The sequence below is a fragment of the Xiphophorus hellerii genome, chromosome 18, assembly GCF_003331165.1.
Source record: "Xiphophorus hellerii strain 12219 chromosome 18, Xiphophorus_hellerii-4.1, whole genome shotgun sequence".
NCBI lineage: Eukaryota > Metazoa > Chordata > Actinopteri > Cyprinodontiformes > Poeciliidae > Xiphophorus > Xiphophorus hellerii.
In genome coordinates, this window is record NC_045689.1 from 9565352 (window position 1) to 9592148 (window position 26797).

At 38.0% G+C, this 26797-nt stretch overlaps 1 protein-coding gene across 13 annotated transcripts in view; it reads right to left on the reverse strand.

Moving 5' to 3' along the window:
- Window positions 1-107: 107 nt before the first annotated feature.
- frya (furry homolog a (Drosophila)) overlaps window positions 108-26797 on the reverse strand; it is a 51662-nt gene continuing 24972 nt past the window's right edge. For 5 of the 13 annotated variants that reach the window (XM_032545209.1, XM_032545204.1, XM_032545212.1 and 2 more), the window contains exons 11-63: window positions 26303-26404; window positions 26020-26123; window positions 25527-25635; window positions 25343-25429; window positions 24901-25072; window positions 24474-24606; window positions 24252-24359; window positions 23670-23925; window positions 23329-23511; window positions 23146-23232; window positions 21783-22042; window positions 21509-21701; window positions 21127-21251; window positions 20667-20724; window positions 20467-20558; window positions 20163-20335; window positions 19676-19836; window positions 19393-19503; window positions 18883-19037; window positions 18614-18716; window positions 18210-18381; window positions 17082-17338; window positions 16840-16986; window positions 16577-16745; window positions 16066-16156; window positions 15879-15961; window positions 15326-15476; window positions 15088-15191; window positions 13863-14048; window positions 13154-13352; window positions 12263-12384; window positions 11988-12175; window positions 11781-11875; window positions 11113-11693; window positions 10907-11004; window positions 9670-9840; window positions 9439-9579; window positions 8778-8957; window positions 7980-8144; window positions 7760-7834; window positions 7504-7674; window positions 7370-7378; window positions 6514-6714; window positions 5877-6020; window positions 4897-5054; window positions 4607-4814; window positions 3750-3899; window positions 3559-3657; window positions 3383-3463; window positions 2076-2093; window positions 1811-1921; window positions 1512-1717; window positions 108-1416 (exon numbers count right to left, since the gene is read on the reverse strand). In XM_032545209.1, the coding sequence (XP_032401100.1) occupies window positions 1158-1416; window positions 1512-1717; window positions 1811-1921; window positions 2076-2093; window positions 3383-3463; window positions 3559-3657; window positions 3750-3899; window positions 4607-4814; window positions 4897-5054; window positions 5877-6020; window positions 6514-6714; window positions 7370-7378; window positions 7504-7674; window positions 7760-7834; window positions 7980-8144; window positions 8778-8957; window positions 9439-9579; window positions 9670-9840; window positions 10907-11004; window positions 11113-11693; window positions 11781-11875; window positions 11988-12175; window positions 12263-12384; window positions 13154-13352; window positions 13863-14048; window positions 15088-15191; window positions 15326-15476; window positions 15879-15961; window positions 16066-16156; window positions 16577-16745; window positions 16840-16986; window positions 17082-17338; window positions 18210-18381; window positions 18614-18716; window positions 18883-19037; window positions 19393-19503; window positions 19676-19836; window positions 20163-20335; window positions 20467-20558; window positions 20667-20724; window positions 21127-21251; window positions 21509-21701; window positions 21783-22042; window positions 23146-23232; window positions 23329-23511; window positions 23670-23925; window positions 24252-24359; window positions 24474-24606; window positions 24901-25072; window positions 25343-25429; window positions 25527-25635; window positions 26020-26123; window positions 26303-26404 (7962 nt within the window). In that variant the 3' untranslated portion in view covers window positions 108-1157. Of the gene's footprint in view, window positions 1417-1511; window positions 1718-1810; window positions 1922-2075; window positions 2094-3177; window positions 3182-3382; window positions 3464-3558; window positions 3658-3749; window positions 3900-4606; window positions 4815-4896; window positions 5055-5876; window positions 6021-6513; window positions 6715-7369; window positions 7379-7503; window positions 7675-7759; window positions 7835-7979; window positions 8145-8777; window positions 8958-9438; window positions 9580-9669; window positions 9841-10906; window positions 11005-11112; window positions 11694-11780; window positions 11876-11987; window positions 12176-12262; window positions 12385-13153; window positions 13353-13862; window positions 14049-15087; window positions 15192-15325; window positions 15477-15878; window positions 15962-16065; window positions 16157-16576; window positions 16746-16839; window positions 16987-17081; window positions 17339-18209; window positions 18382-18613; window positions 18717-18882; window positions 19038-19392; window positions 19504-19675; window positions 19837-20162; window positions 20336-20466; window positions 20559-20666; window positions 20725-21126; window positions 21252-21508; window positions 21702-21782; window positions 22043-23145; window positions 23233-23328; window positions 23512-23669; window positions 23926-24251; window positions 24360-24473; window positions 24607-24900; window positions 25073-25342; window positions 25430-25526; window positions 25636-26019; window positions 26124-26302; window positions 26405-26797 lie in introns of those variants that run through there. The other 8 variants (XM_032545206.1, XM_032545205.1, XM_032545215.1 and 5 more) reach the window with 8 other exon arrangements.

Here is a 26797-nt window from a genome sequence, read left to right on the forward strand (position 1 = left end):
TCTTACTTTTTTGGGTACTTTCATAGCATGCTTCCTGGTCAGGCACAAAACAATCTGTGGAGTCCAAAATGTGCAATGCTTTTCTTCAAAAAATGACAAGAAAAACATTTTGTTAACAAATGTAAGTTTTATTAAGATCAGAGAACACAACAAAATAATATGCTGCCAAGACAGAAGTATTTACAAGGCCACAAATTATAACAGCAATTGTGGAAGCTTTATAAATATGTAAATACCCATTTTGCGTGCAACGTAGAGTTTACCTTCATAAAAATACAATCTAATGAGCAAAGCTCTCATTTCTCTATTTACAATTCATCATCAGTCAAAATAATTTCTACATATATATTTTCATAGTATTTGTTTTAAAGTGAATACATTATGCAAGCTTGGCAGGAATAACAAAGAAAACAAAACATATTTTTCTATAAATCTAGATGATAATATATTTTTTCTTTTGCTTGAAATATAAATAATGAACATAATTTGCAAAAAGCTACTCAGTTAAAGGTACAGTAAGATATTTTTAGTAACAGATAAACCACCTGCTAGCTGCAGGTTTGACATTACAGTAGATCTGCACCATATCAGAGTACTTTAACATGAACCACTCATACAAATCGGAATCGATAATTCCATCTGTGATGGTCGTCATAATTTAATTCACGTACTCGTGCACAATCAATACATTTAAACACACTCAAACACACACAAAGGACTCAACACAATAAAACAACTCATCCCTTTGCCCTCTTCTGACAGTGTTTTCCAATACATTCTTTCAACAGACATAAAAGGTCTTCCACTTCAGTAAAGGATTGCACATTTTCCCTTGACAATTAAAATAAAAAAAACTTCACTTTGGTATGTTGTTTGCTAAATAGAGCAGTTATTCATCTAAGCAGCATATATATGTCTAGTGACATTCTTTTATTTGTGCAAGAAAATGATAATTTTGATACAACTGCTAACTGAATAACTGAAAAATGTTGCTGTATGTCTAATGACCTGACTTCAAGAATTTTGATTCTCAGAGACAGAGAAGGATCAAAAGTTTGGGTCATTCTAAGCAAAAGAGCTAAGTTCTAGTGAAAATCTGATACAAGAGCAGCTGCCTCAAGCAAGGTAGTAAGGTTTGGAGCGCTACCAAACCGCCATCAGAGAGTTGAGCCTGAAACCCTGGAGTCTGGGAGAAAAGCTGTAATGGTTTTGTAGCCCTGGGCCCGTCGGATCATGTCCCGAGTGTCACAGTTGAGTTCCATCAGCTTTAGAGAAATTTCTGTCAGATCCTGCTTTGAGCCCACCAGAGCAAATGTTCCCGTCTGACCCAAAGTTTGGTGTCTGAAGTAGATGTTCAGTAATGTTTGGATCTCATCCTCAGAGTGGCTGCCAAAGATGTCATTAGGCCACGTTGTTCTGCAAACAAACATCCAGATACCTTTGCAATTAGGGTAAAATAACACAACATATTCCCTGAATGAATATCAAAAAGAATGTTTTACTTATCACACCTGCATTCACGAATATAGAGAATTGCTTTTGAAAACTCATTATTCTTCAAGCCTTCAAGGATGGCCTGCACAGCAGCTTCAGAGGAGCTCAGGATGGTCTCAGAGCAGGAAGTGTCAAAAGTAGAAATCTTCTCATTTGACACTGAGGCTGCTGCTGTTTTCAGGTTGCTCTTCAATTCATTTAGCTCTCTAGACATATTTGTAAGCTAAAAATTGGGAGGGGTTAATAATAATTTTACATAAGTTAGATGTTAATGTGCATTTGAACGTAAAAGACAATAAAAGGGAAACAGACCTACCTGTGGAATCGAGCTTATTGCATGGACCTGCTCAATCAGCTTACAATAAGACTGAAAAAGCAGCAACAACTGAAAGTGGAGTTTGTAGAGTCTTTGGCAGAGCTCCAGTTGCTGGAAGGAAAATGGTTTTGGATCAAACACAAACTTACAGTAGATCTTGAATGACAACTTTAAAAGATAATAATTGTGATGAAGTTGATATGAAAATAAATAGGATGTTAGCTTTAAGTAAACAGAGAAACAAAAGAAGCCACTACAAACTTACAGCCAGAGATTCCATTTGCTACCAAGCAAGCATGTTACAAGGCAGAAAAGAAGATAAGAAAAGAGAAAACCAAGGCCATGCAATTAAGATTTGTATTAGAAACTGAACAAAAACTATCTGAACAGTTTAACATGCTCAGAAAAATGAAGAATTGTGATTCAATAGTGTTTTGCGAAATAATTCTTTGAATTGTTTTGCATTTTGTCATGTTACAATCACAAATTTCCATGCATTTTATTGGAATTTTATGTGCTAAACCAGCATAAAGTAGCACATCGTTGTGAAGAGAAAGGACAAGGTTTTAATCTGCCTTTGACAAATAGAAACACATTTAAGTCTAAATTTTCACTGATTTGCTTATTTCAGCACAGCACCTCACCCTGAAGATACCCTTCCTATGGATTGTGGTGGCGCATTCATTAATTAGAACTGTCCAGTTAAAGTCTAGACCTAAATCCAAATGAAAATCTGAATAGATTTGAATTACTTTGCATAGAAGAATGAAAGTAACATCATTCTATGCAAGTGTAACACTGCTAGAGAAATACACTGAAGGACCTGCAGCTTTAACTCCAGCTAAAAGTCTATCTACAAAGTATTGACCTAATGGGAATGATTAGAAATTCAAGCAAGTTTTAAGACCTTTCAAAAAGGTTTAAAAACATTGTACAATTTTCCCTTCAGTTCTCGATTACTGCATAAACTACTTTGTGTTGACCTATCAAATCAAAAATACAAATAAAATACATAGATATTTGTGTTTGTAACAGGACAAACAGTTCAAGGTGTATGATGACTTTTGCAGGTACTGTATGTGTTTAATAAGAATGAAAAAAGGAGGGTGTTATTAGACAAAATGAAACAAGCCAAACAAATTAACATTTTCATATTACAAGAAATGCTTTGGAAAGTTAAGCATTAAAAAGTGAAACATTCTGATTTTAATTGTTTACAGATGGATTAATGGAAGATTAAAGGATTGCTTGCTGAAACATGCAGAGCAGAGCTGACAGTTATCACAATACACGTGACAGAAAAGGAATGTGGCATGCACTGATTTGAGGCTGAAACAAACTGAGTGACATAAAGAGGTAACACTCACAGAGCTACAGTAGCACACAGTAACCGCAATGCAGAAAGTACAGTATGAAAGAGCAGATGAACAGAATCCAAGTTTTCTCAGTTATCTCTGGACAAAAATCAACTTTTCTGCGTGAACAAAAGCTAAGGGCTTGAGGCAATGGAAATCTGTGTAAATGTTATATTTTTTAATATGGTGACAGTGTCTTGAAATAAAAATGCTTTACTTTTTCTTCATGCTCCACTGGTTGGCATGTCACTGCAACCCCAGCAGTCCTGGGAAAGGTGGTCTTACAGCTGTCCAGCCACTGTAAGCAACAAAGACAAGGTGGTTGAGATTCAAACAGCATAATAACAAGAAACTGGTCAGATGAATTTTGTTAAATATGATTTATCTCCTTACAGTGAGAGTTGCCTCTTTTCTGTTGTTGTAAGTATCAAGATACTCTTGAAGCTCTAGGACGCTGAATTTCATTTTTTCCAGAAATCCATAGGACATTATCTGTAGAAAAGACATTATTCTTTATTATTATTTTTTTGCTTCAATCATCTAACAGATGTACATTGTTGAAAAAAGCGTTTTGAGCTACTTACTGTGTCAGCATCAATAAACAGAGTTGGGCACTCGGAGCAAGATGCCAGGATCTCAGAAGATCTGAGAAACTTTGATCCTAATCCCCTCAAGCCATCACCAAGGTAACTCACAGCATCACACGTCAAGGAACAAAATTTAGCTTGAATACTCTGGAAACCATTAAAAACACATTGACTGTAAAAATCATAGATATTCAATTTCTTCACAAAAAATTAAAAAAATTCTAATTTATGAGTGAAATATGCAACATCTGGTAAACAGATCTTGGGAAATTTGGTATACAAAATATCTTTAGATTGACCTCTATTCTAAACATGGACACTTATTTTTTTTAACAGTTGATCATCCTGTTAATTTATTAACCTTAATCTGGACACAATTTAGACTCCATTTTGATTTATTTATTATTATTATTATTATTATTATTATTATTATTATTATTATTATTATTATTATTATTCTGAGAAACAGACAGAAATATTCAGGTGTTTCTTTTTTATGACGAAGACCATTCACTGGGAAGGTCAAGATTTTACCGTTCAGGCTGATTTTGAGACAAAAGGACTGATCAGTTTCTGAAAATTAATACAACTTAAAATAGTCTAATAAAGCTACAATCTCATAAACCAAAACACTTCAGAATATATTTCTTATTTTGCCTTCACATGTCCATTTGTGCTGCATTGTTTTTAACAGTTCGTCTTAATTTTAAATTTTTTTTTTAAACTTCCACCTAGTATAGCTCCTTATCCGTACCATAAACATGGGCACATAGTGGCACAGTTTTGCCCTTAATTCCAAACTGTTTGAATACAAAATGAAGATAAAAGCGATCCCTATGGTGAGATGATCATACCTGAAACAGTGATGAAAACACTTGAAATGTATAGACAGCACAGGAACCATCTGAGTCTGAGACGAGCTGGTTGAGGTGACTTCGCCAGGCCTCCTCTGCATCGTCACACACTGTTGGCTGGAAAGCAGCAAGAATGGCAGAGAAGAAGGGCGACGGCGGCGGTGAAGAGCGGGACTCCAGCATGTCATCTTTCTCCTCTTCAGGAAGACTAAATACAAAAATGAGGCAAACTGAATTAATCTTACTGACAAACTGAATATTTATGGTTGACTGAAGGTGTGATTGGGTACCTCGGTAAGCTGCAGTGTAGGTCCAGCTCTTCCTTGTAGTCATGATATGCCACATCCATACTCAAACTGTCCCCACATTGATATTCAGAAGGCAGTTCGTTGATAGAAAGAGACAGATCGTCCTCGTGGACATTACCGTCTTCATCCTCTTGTGACACCTCATATTGGAAAACAAAAGAGGGACATCTTCTTAGCTAACCTTGATGGTAACTAAATTCAAAGTGTAAATTAATATCGAAATGCATGCATACATTTATTTATTATTCCCTTTGTTATACTTCATTAATAAACAGATTATATCCTATTTAAAAATAATTCACTAACCTTTCATCTGGACCCTATGGTCTCTCCTTTTGATGTTTTCTTTAATCTTGTGAATTTTGTATGCATAAATCGTGCCAATTGATGAATAAATTATTAAATATTTAAACAGAGCCATGATTATGGCCTTGCACTCATGTTTTTTCAAAGAAGCAATGTGTAAACCTTTCCTGACTGTTCACATGCCAAGAGTTTTTAGTTGTCCCTCAGAGCCACCCCCACAGAAGCAGCAGGTATACACATTACCTCAAACAGACACAGGCAAAAGAAAGATTATTTATGTTCTTTTTAACCCTTTAGACTCTCAACCAATTTCTGGCATGAATAAATAAAAGCACAAACTAGCCCACTGCCCAAAGAATAGCATATTGTCCTGTTGTAGATTTTAGTTCAATATTGTTATGCATGCATGTCTTTGATTAATTTAAATCAGCCCATGCTCTTCTTTGAAGACAGGAAAAGACAGAAAAAACCCCACACACATGCAAACTTATGTAACAGAGACCAAACCCAAAGCATATTTTAAGCTGAAGAAAATTACACAAAACAATTCCACAGTAGAGCCACTATTTAGCAAAATTAGTAAAGAATTCCAGAATGGAACTGCGGTAGGAGTTAGTGTTTCCGAGGATCTCAGACACTCTGAAGCCCTTATTCACCCGCTGCTTCGAGTCCTCTGAGAGTTGGACCTCGAAACTGGGATTTTTGGTGCCCAGAGGGGTTGAATTTGCCGAGGTTGTGTCAAAAGCGGCAGAGGAGGTGTCCGTGCTGCTGATCTCTGGTGTCGGAGAAAGGCTGACAGTCTGAAATGAGACAGAGACAGTAAAGTGAAATAAAACCAGATAATATTCCACCCTCTTGATTGCATTGCCAATGTTTGAATAGAACCCTACATAAACATACTGCCAGCACTCTTTTACTTTACACAGCCTGAGAAAACTCCAGTTACTCCAGTACTTTGCCTGGCATCACATGAAGATAATTTTATATTGCACAACCAGCATATCTTTAAATTTTAATAGTTTTGAAGCTGCTACTAGACATACAATAATATAAATAAGAGGTACCAAAAAAGCATTATAAACACTTTTCAAAGTATGTCAATTACAAATAATGTCAATTACAGTCTACAGAGAGAAATCCTAATGGTCTGAATTGAACAGAGATTTCAAAGATTTTTTTTTTAAATGTGAGATTTCTGTTTTCAAAACAAAAAAAAATCATTAAAAGAAACGGTTTAAAAGTCTTTGCTTCATTAAGATTTGAAATTAGTGTTACATTATCACATAAACTTACGATCTGAGAGTGGGAGAGAATCTGGCTGGCCGCAAGCGAATCGTCCTCAGATGATTCATCCGAGTCTTCATGGGTAATCTTACTGAGGCTGGGCATGCTGCTAAACAGCTGACTCTCCTCCAGAGGCTGCAGGTCACTTTGGTCCAAGCTGTCCATAGAGTGGCGACGCACTCCCCAGTTAAAGTTGTCCACAGTCTCACCCTGCAACAATAAAGCATCTTGCATTGAAAAATATCAAGATGCAGGTGGAAGCTCTTGGTTTGTTTTAACATGAATTAACCCAACAACATACATGCAAGCATTGTGCAAAACCACAAGCTGGGGGTCAAACTGTGTTATGAGGCTATCAAATTTTTGAATGAAGTTTACTGAAGCTGCAGCTAAACACTTGAGGAGATAACACTGTAAAAATACTAACAGAGTGATTTTTTAAGACAACGTGACTTCACAGATCTTCCTAAATCCAACAATTTTCCAAATAAATTGATCAAATGGGAGACTTCAACCACCTTGGATGATAACCTCAGGTGATTTGTATCTTTTAATAACCTATTCCACTTATTACAGGCAACAGGCTTGTTTCAAAATCAAACTATTTTTTTGTATTTTTCCTGAACAACATTCATAGACAGAATGTTTTTAGAACAAAAATGAAGGAAAGTTATTTCTTTCATCAGATTCAGATACAGTGTGTCCAGTGCTTGCTTAAGTGGGCATAATGTGTTCTGTAAATTGAAAAACATGCATAAATATTCAGTATTTCTGCCACCAGTGTAGGCGCTAAACTACCCACACCAGAAAACCTTTTTTATTATTTATGGCACGACAAGCAAAACTGCAACAAGAGAAAACTTACCTGCAGCTCCTAGATAGCACAAATAAGACAAAAAACAGAATCCTCATTACAAACATCAGAGAGTGGGGGTGGGATTGGCATCTTTATGCCTCTTCTAAAAGTTTTTAAACAAAGCTAACATGACTGTGACTCACCTCTCCATCTTCAAGCTCAACATCCAGGAAGTCAAAGTCTTTGAAAACTCTGAACTGCTGCTCGGAGGTGGTGTCGTCCATGTTCTCGAGCTCGCGGGTTCCCTCATCAGAGGACACCAGGCTGGGCTGGTGCTCTATCAGGTCCAGTTCTCCACAACTAGAGAAGATAACCTACAAAGAAAGGCTTTAGTCATTTTTACATGCATTAGAAAAAAGTCTTTTCAAAAGTGATTAAAATTTTATCACTGAAAATTACCGAAGGATTTTTAGTGAGCCCCACTTCTTGTCCACAAAGTGACAATACATGCACCAGCTTTTCTCGTGTTCTTTTCTGCAGAAGGAGAATGCTATCAACATTCAAATTTAGATCATTTTTTCACATTGTAGATATGTATTAAAAAGGTCCGTGAATTGATCTAAAATGCATCACCACATTTTTAGAGCAATCTTCCAGTGAAATAGGTTGACTTTCTTACCTGTGAAGACTGAGGCCTCTTCCAGCTGACTGGAACCAGGACGTTGTTGGAGTTGGACCCAGAGGAGGTGGAGGAAGTGCTGCGGGTCACAGCTGTGGCCATGCTCCTCACATCGTGACCCGGGGAACGCTTCAGATCGTCGTAACGCCGTCCGATTACTGGTGTCTAAAAGCAAACAAAAAGGTGCAGAAACAATTGATATTCAGTCTGGAAAAGCATAAATGGGAAAAAGACGTCCTAGACTTTAACAGTCCATGACTTGGGCTCCATGGAAACACCCACTTTGCCTGGTCCTCTAAGGGATTCCAGATAAAATAAAGTAAATAACAATATTTGATTGTTTTTATTTCGTTTTTTGTGTAAAAACACAGGTATTCTGAGAATTCTCAATTACAGGTCTGATATACCTCGAGTGTGGAGAGCCAGTACAACTCAGTGTATCACAAAACAGAGGAAAAAAACAGCAAAAGATGTGACATCATTTCCTGCCATTCATAAACTAACATAAATAGCTCTCTGTTCTGTTCCCACACACACATCACTAACAACACTTGGCTAACTGTATTTACAATTTTAATGACTCGCAAGGGAATTTGACGATATTGAGTATAACCAATAAGAAGGAGAAAAAATATTTTCTTTTCCAAAAGCGAACAACCTAAACAAAAAGCAAACCCAGGAAAAGAAGGTTCGGAGGTTACAAGGCCAAAGGCAGAAGCATGTAAACCTTTTAAAGGGTGAGAGAGAGCTTCAAAATATGGTAAAAAAGAAAAGAAAAGAAAAGAACGTGTGCTTCACCTCAGAGATATCAAAGTGAAAATCCAGAGTTTTCCCAGGTAAGGCTTTGGAAGAGCGGTCCCACATGCGACTGGTGTCTTCATAGGAGAAGTCACTTTGTGGGAGTGAAGGCTGTACTAAACTGGCTGATCGGGAAACTACCAGCTTCAAGATGTTCAGCGCTTCCCTCCAATGGGCCGTCTACAGAAAACACACACATGCATGCAATGATTCCTATGCAAAGCATACTTAAAAATATTATCAAAGGTCTTATTTGGTGTTTTTTACGTGGTTCTATTTTTATACCAGAGGTGCTGGAGGGAATGAAATGTAGTATGAGAATAAACAGAGGCCTGGCCAGAGACAGTCTGTTTATAGTCTGGGTGTGTCTACAAATTTACTGCACTGACACACAGGCAGCTTTTTTCCTCCTATTTTTACGAGCACTTACAGAAGGAACAGGGAATACAGATCCTCTCAGTCTTTCCACTATGTACAGCTCCTTGCAAAAGTATTTTTTTTCCTCAAGCATGTTCACATTTTGTGTTCTGTTGGAATTTTATGAGATGGACCAAAACACAGTAGATCTTAATTGTGAAAGGGAAGGGAAATTATTCATGTTTTTTTTCATGCATACACATGCCCTAAAAATGTATATAGGCTCTGTGTTTCTGCTGTTTACCTGCACAAACTTTTCAATTGTCTTGAGGACCTCTATGTTGAAGGGTTTGGCTTGAATGCCACTCAGGTCCATGTGACTCAGGAGGCTGTAGATGATTTGTAAAAGTGTCTGCTGCATAGAGGGGAGACCCTTCTCTAACAGCTGCAACAAAAGTTAAACAAAATTCAGCTCGTGTAGCGGTGAAACTATATGACAGTAGCTGAGGGGGAAGAAAAGATCAGCTCCACACACCTCTGCCATGTAGGTGACCAGGTTCAGGGTGATGTCTGAGAAGGTTTCATGGAGATACCGACACACCACGTTGACCCAAGAGAAGCAGTCTCGTGTGTAGGTGTGTGTTTTATACAAAGTCATGACGTGAGCGAGGTTGGACAGCTTGGCATTCTTCTCCTCAAGGCAGACCTGCAGAAAACAGCACAGGATATGGAAATATACAGTCCAATTAGTTTATAACGCTGGTCAGAAGTTTATAATACATGCATGATTTATGTATTTTGGGCTTTTAATAATAAATTTGAGCTATTCATTTAACAGGAATAGTGATAATACAACAAAAAGACATGATTATAGGTGCACAGATATTATTTCAATATGGATTTTATACACACGCAAAAATATGCATAAACGCTCAAATATACTGTATATAATACTAATAATATTTAATCCTAAATGAATGTTCCTTGGAACGTTGCAGGGAAACCCTTTTCTTTTTGTAGCCATGAATAATAAACAGAAAAAAATGTATATTTGATGAGTCTTCTCATTGCAGACGGTAATGCTCACTTAAAAAAGTTCATTTCTGACATTTACTCAGTTTTTAACCATTGTTAACACATTTCCAATAGGATGGAGATCATAGCCATTCCCAAGACTTAATTTTAGCCTATTATGTTTCCTTCACACCCAGTTTTGATGTGTACTGCACTGAATTGATGACATAATAACGGAGGAATACTTCTTAAATTTTCAGCTTCACTTTTAATTCGGTGTTGGGTCATTGAAATTGGGAGTTCCAAAAAGGCGATCATCCCAAACACACATCTAAGTAGTTTTGGAACAGATCAAGCAGGCTGTCATTAAAGTTGTGGAATGGCCCCTACGTCAACCCAATTTAAAATTTTAAGACTGAGTTTAAAAGCAGTCTGATTCAAATAAGCTTCAATATTTCTGATAGAAAAAGCATCTGACTAATGTGCAACATGCTTAAGAAATTAAACTAAATATTAGTGAAAGTGTATTTTTGTATTTGAGTCCATATGCATAGTTTGATCGTATGGTTTAGAGAAGATCGATAGGACATTTAAGTTGGTACATTATTGTTTTTACAAGTCACTGAAGTTGTTTGTTGTATAATCATTCGTTGCTAAAAAAAAAAGGTAAAAATGCTGAAAATAAAAGTAACATTCATGCTGATGATGAATGAATGTAAACTTCTGTAATGTGAGGAAAAATATCAACAAGCCCAAACCTGAGCTATCTTCTCAGCAACGTCTTGACAAAAAGGTGATGGGGCATCAAAGTTCTGCACGAGATGTGGAAGCAAGCAGAGAACGTTCAAGGGAAAACCTGACAAATAGAGCAAAGAAACGTCATTTTAGACTTGCTAAAAAAAGTAAATATCACTTGCAAGTACTTTCAGAAATCTTAAAATTATCTACTGAGTTCCCTTTTCACCTATGGCTTGTGATGTATCCACTACAGGCACTCTGGACACAGGTGTGAGTTGACAGAAGAGTTGTAGCGTGAGGTCCGTGGTGGAAGTGGATGTGAAGCCCTTTAACAGTAGCTGCTGGAGTCCAGTGAAACTGCTCCACTTCAGCTGGCTCTGGAGCTTCTCCAGCTTCTCCCGGTTCTCCTGCTTGTCCAGCGACATGTTGGTCAGCAGCTTATTCAGCAGCCTTAGCGACATCTGATACTCAAACTCAAAGTCTGACTCCATCAGCGACACTGCCACCCAGAAGACGGTGGCCAGCAGGTTGCTGGGGTGGTTTATGCTCATTGGGTCGGTGGTGTTGCCTTTCGATGAAGACGAGCTTCGCATCCTGGCTAACAGAACCTGTTGTTCGCAGGCTTGGAAGCGGTCCAGTGTGGCACTGCGAGGAGGATCTGAACACCTGTCAGCTTCTCCGAATTTTTTGGGGACAGAAGAGCTCCTCTGATGTCTGCTCCGTTCTTCTCTCCTCAGGCTGAGCTGCCCTGTGCTCTTTCTGTTTGACAGCTGTTTAAAACTGGTAAGGAAATCTGGAGAGGATGCTCTGTAATTCAACAAACAGTGCAATAAACTGAGTGGATACTTAACAGAACACCAGTTGGAAACAAATCTGCACAGAGGAAGCACAAACCTCGTAAAGAAAACCATGAGATCATTGTTTTTCAGGCACTCCGCCAAGTTATCCACAACAGATTCCAGAGTTAGTAATACCTCCATAACGTAGCCCTGAGAGGAACATACACAAATCAGTTCTGAAGACCTTTTCCAGAGTCTTTTTTAGTGTATTTTAAAGTATAAATATAACACCTTACCACATACTGTTGATTCACATACTTACTTGGACTTCTTCGCCGTGTTCACCGATGACTTCCACAAGCCTCGACAGCAGGTCAGACACAGCGTGGGCAGAAATGGGCTGACGAAGTGCTCTAAACACCTGAAAGGAGCGGCCGGCATAGTGACGAGATGAGCTACACAGAGCCGTCTGCAGCGCCACTTCGCTGAGCTGCTGCTCCAAAAAGTAATCTGATCAGAAGAGAGAACATGAAGAGTAAATCAACTCCTGTAACTGCATGGGAAATGATTAATACTCAATATGATCACTCCAGTTACCTGACTTGGACTCCTTAAAAACAGATACAACATGCCGCAGAAAGTTTGTCAGTTGTGCTGTGCTTTTAGAGACTTGGTTCTTTGGTGAAATGTCTTCATGACACCACAGTGGTCCATATGGTCTTAAAAAAACAAGATGATGTTTTGTTACAATAAACCCACATAATAACCTCTTTTTAAAGGTAGTTCTTCTGGAAGGTTATTCTTCTAAAACATTATTATTCAAAATTGTTGCCACACCAGCCAAAAGAATTCATATTCTTTCCTAGGTAAAATAAAAAATAAAAAGAAGTCAACTTTTAAATGTATTTGTCTTTGTAATGGACTCAATGTTTTTATGAAATTAAAAAGTGGTCTGATTTCTTCAGATAAAGGATTTGTAAATCATACAAATTGGACATGTGAAGCTTAGTCTTGAATATTTGCCAGGATACAGTTCTACACATTTTAAGGATCAACTATTTTCTATTTTGTTACCCTTCAAAAAACATGTAATTTATTCTTCACAATAACAAAATAATTGTGTCAAGGCAAGTGGGTAGTAAAAGTTTGTGCATGTACATATTTTTATCTGAAGTCAAAGTTATAAAACTTTAAAGAAAATTTAAGCATAAAGTGTTTCTTTAAAGCTCTGATTCTTGTGAATATTTAATAATTGTTATTTCAGCTGTTGTTATTGTTATTTTAATTTTCAGGCCTGAAATGTTACATTCAATTTACACATGCAAAACAAATTGCAATACAAAAGCACTACCACTAGGTGGAGACCTACGTCCAGGAACATCCTGCAGGATATCAACGTCATTTCTAGGCATTATTTTACCACACTTTTGCTGTAATACACAGTTAGTGACTAAATTACAAAACCCAATACTACATCAATATGGTTACCTTGTTATCAAAAACTCAATGAGCTTATTGCTCTTCTCATTCATTTTGCAGGAGCTCACAAACTCCTCCATCTCCTGTGTGATCTCCGGCAGGTTGCTGCTGCTGCCCCCCAGACTCAAACTGGACGATGTGGAGGAAGAGCTCAGCCCAGAGTCTGGCACCGGAGATGCCTGGCACTCCCGCAGGAAGTCACAGCCACCTAAACACATAACAAAGGATCAAGTATTTAATAGTTTGCCCCATTTGAGCAGCGTCTACCTCGGATCACCTAACGGCAATATTTAAAACAAATGCATTGTTATTTTGCAAAAAATCTGGAGAATAAATTAAACAAAGCTCCTTTGCAATATACAACCTGTCAGTACGTAACATCTAGACAATTTTCAAGAAAAATGATTAGCAGTTGAACCAATTGAAGTTTGAACAGATGGCCCCAATTTAGACTGGAGGATAAAAATAGCAGAATGGAATGCTTTAATCAAGACCTTTGATGTCCTTGGTACTCAGTATTGCTTTTGGCACAGTGTCCAAATAGTTTCTCCCCAAGATAAGAAACTTATCTATTGTCTTCGAGGAATGCAAGCCATCCCCTTCTGACTTTCAAGTTTATAATAGCCAGACAGAAAAGCCACATGACAAATGCAGAGGTGTGCTAATTCAGCCTTCCAGGAGAGTGAGAACAGCTCTGATAGCTGGCAAACATGACTACCTGCAGGTGAATATTCCATCTGAAGGCTGGATGTGCAAGTGAGGGTCTTGAGGACATTGACTTCCCGCGTCTGCAGTAAAACTGATGCAACGGTCTGAAAGTTGTTGTTACAGAACAAGACGATGAACAGGTGAAGGAGCAGACGTTTGCTGTGCTCAAAAACCTCAGGGCGATAGTGATCCATGCCTATAAAGCAAACACAAAGATCAGATGAGCTGCCGCACTGTTTGACACCATCTTACAAAAGCATTCAAAACAGGTGAACTTTCACACATATTATCACATTACAGACATAAACAACAAAGTCTTTTAATAGGACTTTATGTGGCAGACCAACACAAAGTTGTGCAGGCCTCCAAGGCTTGGTGTAATACATTAGTGAACAAATATAAAGTACACCCCAGGCAGTTAGTGGATGTGGTTATGGGGAAGAGCAAAACAAGGTTTAAATTAATAAACTATTTACAGAGCACTGTTCAGTCAATCCTCTGCAAATTGAAAGATCAAGTCATGACTTGAAACCTTATAATAGATTGTAATCCATCTAAACTGATTGTGCAGGCAAGGGAAGTCTTTATCAGAGAAGCCGAGAGGCCTATGATGACTTTAGATGAGCTGCAGAATCCACAGGTAAATGGATAAAATATAAAACGATATGCTTGAAGTTGGTTACAAGCCATGAAGTGATACAGCAAACATGTGAAAAAAAGATATTGTGGACAACGAGATAACTTTTTTGCCTTCACACAAAATGCTATGAGTGGAAGAAAACTAACACTGCACATCTCCTTTGAATGATTAATGACACCCTCCATCCAATCTGACTGAGCTTGAGCTATTTTGGAAAAAATGAGAGAAATAAGGTTTCAGACACACCCAAATAAACTTGGAGATGAAACTATTGTGAAAGGTATTTGCAGAAACAAGTACTCAGGGGTGCTGAATACAAAACCATGGCTCGCTTTTCAGATTTTCTTATATAGTTAATTGAAAAAACATGTATCCTTTTCCATTCACTTCAAAATTCGGGCCTACACTGCGTTGGCCCTTTCAGACATACAGTGAAATGAATTATGTTATGTTTGTCATTGTGATGTGACAAAATATGAAAAAGGTGAAGGATGTTGATAAATTGCATGACACTCTAGTGTTTCTACAAAAAAAAAATTATCCCAGTTTGACACGTATAAGTAATTAAAAAAATACAATAGTATAGAGTCTTTACCCAAAAACAGAGCATGTAGGATTAAAGGAAGGTGCAACGTCCAGTCCTCTCTCACACCGTGATCCACCACCAGCTCGGTCATGAAGATTACTGCAATATTACACCTAAAGTAATCACAAAATATAAGGAAACATGTTACATAATCTATTTCACATCTGTCACCAATTGTACAGTTCTACAGGTTCAAAAGAAACCTCAGCAAACTGTTTAAACATTAAATATATTTTGATCTTGTAACCTGTGCAGTGGTCCTCTGGGAGTGATGGTTTCTGGTAAAAAGTCCACCAGTGGAGCCCAGCATCCTCCATTAAGTGGCATGGGGAGCGGGTGGGGTTTGTTTGTTTCAATAACAAACGTCAGCCAATCCACATAGGGCGGCAGAGGTTCATCTAAGTGGTCATAGGATATTAATTTAGAATGCATTCATGTTTAATATAATTCTACAAACATTTGTGTGGGTAACAACACATATAATATCAATGTCACCATATCTTGTAAGAATTCGCTGCATTTTTTTTTTTGTTATTTCTTTTTGTTATTTATATTAGACCAAGTTTAGTCACACTAGGTTGTTTTGGGAGAGAAACCACAGTGCAGAGAACCTGGGCTTGGCTACTTGAGTTTTATTGCAGAGAGTCACAGAAGCCCGAGGCCTTCTACACATTGCTCATCCATCCTCAGTGGCTCCATGCTGGCTTCGTTCTTGCTCTTTAGGCCAAATTGTGTTACTCACCAAACAAAAATAACAAAGAGATAATTCATTCAAGTTCTTAACACAATGTAACACATACTTTTCTCTTCATCGTAAGATCCTCCTGAACTGTTGCTGTAACGTGACTCCAGTCGGCTGTGTGCTCTCATTATATGACCAAGCCTGAGACCAGAAAGACATATATATCTATAAAGATACCAATAAATGTCCTCCAAGGCCGTAATTATCTCTGATCACATGATTTACGTCATCAGTGGACACTTTACCTCTCCTCGTTCTCCTTCATGGTCTTGATGTCATCTGTGTCGGGAAAGTTATCTTGGCAAGCTATAACAGTGTTGCTGCTTGATGTGGTTCCTGAAGAAAGAACCATAAGTGGACATGTTATATAACATGTTAAAGGAATTACAGCTACCACGCATTTAACACTGGGAATCTGTCCAAAGCAAGCAGTTTTCAATGACTGGCCACAAAATAGCTCCACTAAGGCAATTAAACATGTCCTAGAATTTTCCCATCAGAAAGTACAACCAATTTCAGTTAGTGTAGATTCAATGAAGTGATATGATAGCATGCATATATATTTTTTACATTATATGTAATCCTTATAGCTCTCATATAAACCTTTAAAAATGACCCTGGGAAAACATTCAAAAATTAAAATTTATCCATATCCAGGTTATGACAGTTCAGCTTAGTCTGTTTATAAAGCACCAATTTACATTAAAACTTAACATGTAGAGGGATTTAAAAAATTGGAAGAATAAAGAAAATGACCTGAAGCCACCACAGAAGCTTTGCTTGTGGCAGTGAAACGATAGAAAGGAGGGCTGTCACAGTGTTGCACCACAGGGTTGACGGGATCCGTTTGTTGCAGCTCAAATAACAACTCCTCCATGGTTTGCATTGTGTTGTTTCGGCAAAGGTAGATGACCACCTTTTTGATCTGGATAAATAAAGAAGGAGCAATTCTTCAGAGAAATTGTGAAGTTAAAGGAAGACATTTTTCTGACATTTTCTAGCAGGCCTGAATGTCTTACATATGGGAGAAGGGTGGTCTCACTGCTGACACCACACAGGCTGATAATGAACTGCAGAGTGGTTCTCAGATTGTTGCTCCATTTCTCATTGCTCACTAAAGCATTCCAGGCATTTTCCATCTCTGGTCCAGGTAAATCATCTCCATACTAAGACAGAGATTAAAAAAACACAAAGCTGTATTCATTTCAGTTATATAGTTTACCATCATACCTTGATATTATACATCCCAACAACATTTTACCTTGGCTGTCATGAACATGAGGTTATTGAGAACCATAGACGTGGCTTGTAACGATCCCCAGCCTGTGCCTTTTAATGAGTGTAATGAATCTGTAGTGGTCAGCTGACAGGAAGACTCACAGCTGGGGTTTGACGGTGCAAAGACTGGGAGCAGCAAGCCGCTGTCCACTAGTTCAATGTTACCAAGCCAGGGAAGGAGGTAGGATAGCATGATCTGCCTGCCATTGGAATGAGTGGTGGGGAACCTCTGGCTGACCTCTGTAAGCAAAGAACGGCAACAAAAACATCCGCATAACATCGTTAGAAACTGCAGTATTTGCACTTGGACAAATGAAGATGAAATATTCTTGATTTCACCATAATGTTAATTTGTGAAGTTGTCCATTTAAACAGTAAAGAAGCCTTTTTTCCCCTCATAATTCTCCCTGATTCACACAAACTTGTCAAGCACCAAGTATTCAGAGACATGTTCAGCATTTCTCTGAACAGTTTCAGTCTGGCTTCCACTCCCATTTTGCAGAGATGCAGCCCCATGTCAGATCTCCATCAACATCCTCCTAGCAGAGTCATTAATCATTCTCATCTTTTTGACTTTACTACTGCAGAGGACACTATCTCCAATAACATCCTCGAGTGAAGATTATCTTCCACTGTTATTACTGCCAACCCTACAACTGACTTAAATCTTATTGCTTTGGCAACATAAATCATTTCCAATCATTACTGGTGTTCCTCAAGGGTGTGTACTCTGCCCACTTTTTTTTCATCAATCGTCTAGGCAATAAGTTGTAATAATTTGATGTATTTTCATTGAAATAATGAAACCAAACACTATTTCGTCTAACCTCAATCCTGCCTGCTTGTTAATATGTCTGTTTGAGGTAAAATGTTGTTTACTGTAAAATTGTTAAATAAAACAGGGGTTCTCCTAATTGGTACAAAATCACCAACACACCCTACAGCTCTCTCTTGTCTAACTTCTGATTGCCCTCTTGATTTATTTATTTCGTGCTTAATTGTCTTATTTTGTGACCATAGAGTTAGCTTGAGTGTCTTAAAAGGCATTTATATATCATCATCATCATCATTATTAGTTACCTATATAACCTCCAAATACAACACCACTTACCTGAAAACAAGGGGAGCGTGAGTTCTGGGTACATTCTGGCTAGCTGAGTAGAGAGTTGTGGGAGTGAGACACTGTAAAGAGGAGGCAATGGACCATGGGTGCCATACAGAATGTTGCTTGGCTTCAGCTCTGCCGTCTTCTTAGAGTACATGAATAACTTGTCTTCAAGTATCTGTTTGAAATAAAAAACCAAGAAGGGTGTTATACATAATTTTCTTTATTTTTAGGCAAGTGTTTTAGATTACTAGCAATTATTTGTAGTTTGACTTGTTCCACAAAAATAACAGTTGTAGAAACAACCTCAAAACAATTCAAAACATTGACTATTGTCACAAAATGAATAGAATAATAATTTTTTTCTGTGAAAAGTGGAAATTTAACAAGTAATTTTTGTTTTTTCTTACCTGCATTAGCTGCATTGAAATCTCATAGAGTTCTCTGTTGGTGCTAGATGTTTTAAACAGCACAAGATTCAGCAGTGTAACAATGTCACATGGGTAGTTTTTACTGGCAAAGAAAAAGGGAAGAGACAAAAAGTAATAATTGTAAAGAAAATATTTTTTGTTTTCAATTATTTTGATTCCGTAGAATCGAAACAGTCGATCTAAGCAGTCGAGAGCTTAAGAATCAAAAAAGTTGATCTAAACAGTCGAGAGCTAAAGATTGTTTATACCTGCTGGAAAAGACTGCAGCAATGGCTTTAAAGCAACCAGAGGCAAGCTGGTGGGAACCAGTATAGCACCGATCCACGGCCCAGTTGAACAGGTTGACCTGGTCGGCATTTAGCTCCAAAAGCAAGATGACAACTTCACAACCAAGCTGATGGACCTGAGCACAAGGCAGACAGAAGACTGATTTACATGATTTACAGAATTATCTGATTTTCTTTGTTTAGACTTGTTTAGACTAGCAAGATCTCTTGCTAACCTTTTGCTCAAGCTACGTAGCACAATTTATGAAGAAATGTGTGGAGAAAATAAACACACAAAGGGTTTTCTTCATTGTCTAAACTTCATAGATACAACATCAGACAACCAAAATAATAATTTGCTTCTTCCCAAGATTCCTGGAAGGAGTTGGCAATAAGCAGAGCTGGCCTTTTAAAAAGCAAGCTACAGAATGCCATCAGGTCAGTCTGCTCTTTGTTTAAATGCACCACAGTGGTAAAGAATTGGCTACAGACCCGCTGATCCTGGCAGGCCAGTATATTATCCAGCCACTTATAGAGGTATCCATCTTGAGAAAGACCAACATTATCGAAGACAGGACCACAGCACAGCACAGCAGACATGGCCTGGAGAAATAAACACAATCATGACAAGCTGCTTAACTTTTAATCGTCCTGACTTTTCCGATCTCAAATTTTCATAATAATTACTTTTAAAATTATTTTTCTTTATTGAATGTTAAATAGTTATTGAGCTCAACAGCAGACAAAACAGGATGATATTTCAGACACTTTTTACCTTTAGAGCACAATACTGATATCTTGTTATTTGATGATTCCTGTCACTGTATCGGTCCAGGGGGGTGAACATGATGCTGAAGGGACCTGCCCATTGGCTGAACAGGATAAAGAGGTGATGCCGAAGGCTCTGCTGTGGAAACAGGAATCTCCTTTGGTGCACTAGGGAGGAAAAGAAAACAAGTTGTTGTAGGTAAAGGCATTAAGAAAGTGCAGTGTCAGGGAACCTATCCAGGCATCATAATAAACTGCTGCAGATGGACTTTGCATAAAAGCAAAATATCAACATGCTTCAACAAGCCATTAGCAGGCCTTTGGAGACTTAAATACCAGGCAACTCATGAGTCATCACCTGCTTTTGCGTCTTCTGTCTTTAAGCTGAACTATTTTTGGACATACTCCCAGCAGACACACCAAGTCAAGTACAGTGCTAAACATACTTTTGGCCCTTTTGTAAAGGGGTAGTTTCCAAGAAGGTTCAGGGGTACCTGGTACACATTGGATGAAGTTGGCCACCATTGCACTAAAGTGAGCTCGGATGTCCTTGAGGATCTCGGCCTCTTTGTCATTTTCAGCTTCAAGAAGCATCCGGGTTAAATCAACATATTCCAGGAACAAAGCACCAAGGGCAAGGGTGTCACGTTCCAGAGCACCATTTGTACTGCAGGATGACAGAAAGAACAGGTACATGCTCAATGAGACCACATTTCAACTCATTTCATTTTATTTCTCTTTAGTTCTTGTAAATGTAACTCTATTTCAAAAACAAGTTTCAGCTGTAGCCACACTAACCTGTCACTGATAACACCAGCATCAGCCAAAAGCTCAAAGATCCGAAGCAACTGTAATCGCAGCAGGTCCCGCCGCTCACGGCGCTTCTTGTTCTGCCAACAATCATGTATACATAACTTAAACAGCGATGATTCTTTGAAACAAAAAAGCTTTCTGGTGAGGAACATGAACACATGTGTTGAGCATCATAAGCAACAAACCTCAGGTCTTCTTTCTAATGCCTCTTTCATGAGGGGATGTAACTCCTCCACAAGCTCTCTGTGTGCAGAAAGTGCAATCATTAACAATCTATTTTTAGTTTTTTCTCTGAAAGGGATTGAGCAACAGAACATGAGCTCTAGCAAACAATGTGAATAGAAATTTAAAAGGTTATGAGGCCTCATTGAGGTATAATCCTGTGTTTGTCTCCACATAAATAAATCCATACAAAAATTTAGGTCAGCGAAGATTTTAATTAAAAAGTGGACCTACATTCCATTTAATCAGTTTAGTCATAACCCTGCAGCACCACAAAAAGAACAAAAAAAATCTGTCATTCAATTATCATGAGGCACTAAAGCTCATGATAAAATTAAGGATGGGACAAAAAGTCATTTAGTGCCCCAAAATTTAACATTTATGGTTGCAATTGTTCAGAAAAAATGTCAAACATAGATCTACCTGAATACCAATAAATTAGTCCGTCCAAATCCAAGAACTAATGACTCTGTCAACTCGATGCTCTCTGTTCTCATCAGTGGGACCAGCTGCTTTAGAAGCCAAGCCACAGATGGGCTTCCAATAACCTGAAACAACAAAACAGACATTGTTCGGTCACACAAATAAAATCACTCGTGCAGCTTGAGCAGCACTAATTAGTCGGAGCTACACTGAGATAAAAATACAGTTAAGAATACACCGGTTTCCCGTTTCACTCATGTGAAATAACTGCTGTGTAATTCAATGCATTGAGTGTGAATGTCAACAGGCTCGGTGTAAACACCTGATCCTTTGGACTCTGGGCTCTGAGGGAATTATTAAGGCACAATGATGAAGATACAACTACCTTGTTATCATGACTGACGGTGCTATCAGGTGTGGAAGTTGTGATCTCAGGTGTCGACGCTCTCAGATGGCCTGGGCTCATGATACTGGGCTTGGCCACCCCAAAGCAAAGGATCAGGTAATTTCTCCATAATGTTACGTAGCTCTCCCCACTACCAGATGTGCCATTCTTCTTTGCATTTACTGGACTGCTGGTAAGACCATGACACTGTTAGGAATATATTTAAAAACATGTACTTTGTGAATTTACAGTCGACTCTGAGGACACTTACTTCGGGTCCACCAGGGGCATGAGCATCTGCAGTCGAGTGAAGGCGTAGGGCCAGGCATAGCTGAGAGCTGTGGGACAGAACTTTGGAAGGTTGTCCTGACGAAGGAGGCAGAACACACACAGCACCCAGGGGTCCTTCACAGATTGGGCAAAGAGCCACACGTGCGAGGGGCTCATGATGTCATACTGACTGTTGACAAGTGCCGCATTCCACTCCACAAGCCACTGAAGATCCACATGGTGGCCAGCTGGCAGCGCAGCCTGCAACAAACCAGTGAAACAGCAGGGGCAAAGGTCAGGGGTGGTGAGCAAAATAGATTTGAAACAAGAATGCATTGGTGATGAAGTGGAGGCGACTGAGTTAAGCAACAGCTACTGGACTGTTGATTAATTCCAGGTGTTTGGTTTGTACGTCCAACAAAAACATACTGGTTAATACAGATAAATGATTTAAGTGTTTTTAAATTTATATTTGGTTTCAAAGAACTAGATTTTCATACTCAACTTCCAATATGTATTAATTTACAATGTAAACAGGTTATTTTAATATCGATGCAATGTGAAATTCATATTTGTTGTAAATACACTGAGAAATCAGTAGGGGACTGGGATCGAATGATTTAAAATTTATTGTTTTTTTGTCCATGACTAAAATATCTGTTCCTAATAAATTCTGATCAGGTTCTTCCATGTTGAAATCATTTCAGAGTAAAGACTCACACCATAACTCCCCTTTTTGTGAAATAAATGAGATGTTTAAAAGCGCATGCAAAGAACCACAGAGATGTAAGAACTTCTATAACAACAAGCCAGTGGTACATTCAAACTCTGAGAGAGAGAGAAAGACTTTTATCAAGAAACAGGAAGGTTTAAATAAAGAAGGCATTCAGGATTTGAGGCATAAGACAATATAGGTTAAAATTATTTTAAAATGTATATCACTGTTCAAAATCATCCAAACAAATTTTCAGCTGTAATCGTGTGCTGATTTTGCGAGTGACAAAAGTTACTCTGGCTTTTCAATGTACCAAAAAAGTGCACTCAAAATTAACTTATAAAATAGCAACACTATTGAAAAACTTAAATTTGACTAAAATCTAGAATAACACTATTTAAGAAAACATAAAGAAAAAGCAAAAAATGCTATACACTACACAAACTACTATATCTTTTTGGTCACCAACTTAAGTGTGTTTAGGAGTAATTTGTTTGCTGAGAAACCTGCGATCTTTACATGTGACTGAACTCTCCTACTAGCTATTATCTTGTTTTTAACCTAGCTTACTGGTTTGCAAACAACTCCCCTGAAAATGAGAAGGTAAACAGAATCTAAGCGAATACAATAGGCCACAGAAGGAACTTACTGCATCAGAGACAGCTACGTTGATAAAACTCTCCATGATAACAGGGCTGAGCTGATCCATGATCTCTATCATTGGTTTTTCATCATCCTGCAGTTTACAAAACATAAAAAAACATGCAAAGTCTCAACATCAAACAATCAACTCAACTACTTTTTACATAGTTTTGGTGTCTCTTGGATTTACCTCTGTCTGTCCTATTGTCAAGTAAAGACTCCGTATCTCTTTGAGTACAGCGATAGCGAGTCTGCGGGTGCTCAGCTGGCAAGAGCAGAGCAGTACGAGTGCCAGTCCCTCCACAGCGTGCAGCACAGTGGAGTGAGGAGCTCTGTCTGCAGGCATCTTATGGCCCGAGCAAGAATTCAGCAGCTGTGAAAATTGAAACAATTGTTAAATTTCTATATCTAATAACAAAAAAAAAATCACATTTAAATTACATGCAGCAGGTGTATCCTGGAGCATCAGCCTCAGGCAGAGAAGACAATCCATTTGCTAAATGCATAATATGTGTAGAAACTCCAGCTCACCTCGAGAGCATGCAGCTTAGTGAGGTCATGGCTCTTTCCAGAAGACGCCAGGGTTATTCTCCACTGTGTGAGCAGCTGCAGCAGTAGTCTGAGGGACGTATCTAACAACCCTTGGTGGGTGTCTTGAACCTCACGCAACAGGAAGTTGGTAAATCCAAACAAAACATCGTCACGCCACTCAGAGAAATCCACCAGCAGACTTTGCAGGGAGTTCTGGGCTATGAGGCGAAGCTCATCATCCATGTGGATCGTCAACCTGGCAAACCAGGCAAAATCCAGAAGTTCTCATGTAGAAATTTTAAGTTTTATGTCTGACATGCAGAAATTCACGGGGAAAATTCAGAGATTTACAAGTCTTGACACTAATTGCTGCAAAAGAACTAAAATGTTCTGCTGCTACAGGACTACATTACATTGGGATATCAATTTTTGACTTTTCCCTCCATGCAAGTTTAAAAAACACCCATGGGCATACAGATATTAATTGTGCATTTAACATTAGATAATGCTGTTATTAAAGCCAAAATGAGCTAAATATTAATTTTCTCTACACAGACTGTTCCTCTGAGATGTGTAACTCACCGTGAGAGGAGGTCGATAAGTTCAGGTTTGGACATCCCATCAGGAAGGATGCGAGGAATGGCAGCAACACATGTCCTAAACAAGTCTATCTTTGGCTTTCTTTCACCTCTGAAAAATCACATTTGTAATCTGACTTTAATTTTGCTTTGTTGTCAAACTGATCAATTGCTGTGATACTAAAAAAAGCAAAGTTAGTGATTGTGGACAAATAGTTTTTCTTACGTGATCATGTCCTCAGGCTCTTTATTCAACATCTGAGCATTTGTCATCATCATACAGCGTCCCACCTCCTTATCAAGGTGTCTTAGGATACTGTCAATCGCTTTCCGCACATGAACATAATACTGGGACATCCCTGAAGAAGAAGAGGGCAAGTTAGAAGGAATCAATCTGATAAGAAGCTACTACTCTAAGAATTAAAAGAAAAAAATCTCAAACTGATACATACTCTGAAAAAAAAATTGCTAAAAGATATTTTATTATGTCAGCTGTATAATATTTTTCTTCTAGGGGATAAAATAAAACAAGAAATCAAAAACCAAATATATTGACACTGTTAAACATAATGTTACATAAACTATGCACATTTCTTGTGGGTATGAATATAAAAGCATTTTTAATATTCCTGATCATGATTTGTCTCTCTCACCGATGACTTTGGCCTCCTCATCGGTCAGCGTTTTGCTCAGGTATGTCTTCTTCACTCGGAGCGTGTTCCCAGAGGGCAAAGAGCAATTGGTATTCGGCATTGGAGGCTCTCCGTCCTTCTGCTGCAGTTTGTCAGCTATGACCAAGAACGCTCTCAGACCAATGTTCATTCTCTGAACAAAACAGAAGATGTTAATCGTTTTTTTAACACATTATCAGTCCTGGAGAATTCTAGTGAAAGAAATTAAAGGAAAAATGCAATCATTTCTACATGTATTTTATGGTTAGCGTTATAAATCCACTTTCTTCTATTTTGAATATAAATTCAAAATAGAAGAAAGAAAGTATAACTTTAAATAATATTTTAATAGGAAACATTTTGCATAAGTATTGTTAGATATTTTTTATTGCAAACTGTCTCAGTGATAAAGTAGATGATGTACCTCAGGATTAAGACTGAAGGCTTTTGCAGGTTTTCCAACACAGAGAAGGTCAAAAATGATTTCCTTCATGGCAAAATCCAATCTTTCCTGCAGGAAAATTGGAGAAATGTGATTATTTCACAGATCCCAACCTGAGTGTCAATCACACTGAGATACTGAGAGAATCATAGCACATTGCATTTACCTGTGCAATAAACTGAATGATTTTGACAAATATATTGAGGGGCATGTCTCTCGGCACCACACTGCGAGACCCTTTAGGGAAAAGCGTTGTTATGATGGTGCTCAGACGACTGTGAACGCACACAAACATTGGTTTAGAATAATGGGGCTATAAAAATGCACTTTCAAGATATGCTTTGCACCTTTTAACCACAAAAAAACCTCTCTTAACCTTACATTTTATGTCCTGCAAAAGTATTTCAGTACCTTGAACTATTTCAGAAACATTGTAAAGTGGAAAGAAGAGAATGCATGATTTCCTTTTTAAATATTAACAAATAAAAGTGTTAATGCAGAAGTTATTTGCAATATGTTGCTTTCTTAAGTTATGAATACTTTTTTAAAGACACAATAAATACAAATAAAAAAATGGCATCATCTGGGCATGCTAATTTAGTGCTGAGGCATAAAATTACTGTAAACTACTAGCAATAAAGCAGGGTAAATAGATTTACCCTTGGGTTGCTGTGTTGCTTTCACACTTTATTCTGATCATGTAAACCCACAGCAGGCGATACAGGGACTCCAGAGCAACACGAGCCATTTTAGGATCTCTACTCTGTAAGATGAAAAAAAAAGTTGCTGTAAAACCTGAACAAAAACTAAAAGTACTTCACATTTACATATAGTCAAAAATACTTCCTGCAGTCATACTGTCATTTAAAGTATCCAATTACATTAAAAAAATTAACAAAAAAATACATCTAGTAAAGCACTACAATCTGGTTTACATGTTACCTTGAGATTTGAAAGGCAGTTGTTGAGGAAGACATGCCATCTGTTAAGGAAGAACTGCTTCTGACTCACACACAGCAGACAGGTCACCAGTGGATAAAAGGCCTGGGAAAATGAAAGCAAAAGTTTACACGTGACGTTTTATTCATAATACGAATAAAACGTAAAACTACTTAGATGTTCTGCAATGTTCAGGCATTATGAACATGGCAGAAACAAATCAAGGAAACTCTCTCCAAACTGCATTTTAAAATCTGATTTCTCATGAAGACATGATGAGGTTTTCTTCTGCTAAGCTATTTACTGATACTTCATAACGTGTGTCTGTTGCAAACGCTGCCTCCAGAGAATGTAGATTTCTAGTTTTATTGGGGATGCTTTTGTTGCCTTTCTGTGTGAAGTTGTGAGTTTTATTTATAGCCCTTTTTATGGGGTTGGAGCTTTACACTTAAAGGCACATAGAGCCCTGCTTTCAGGCTTCTTTTGACAATCTGACTG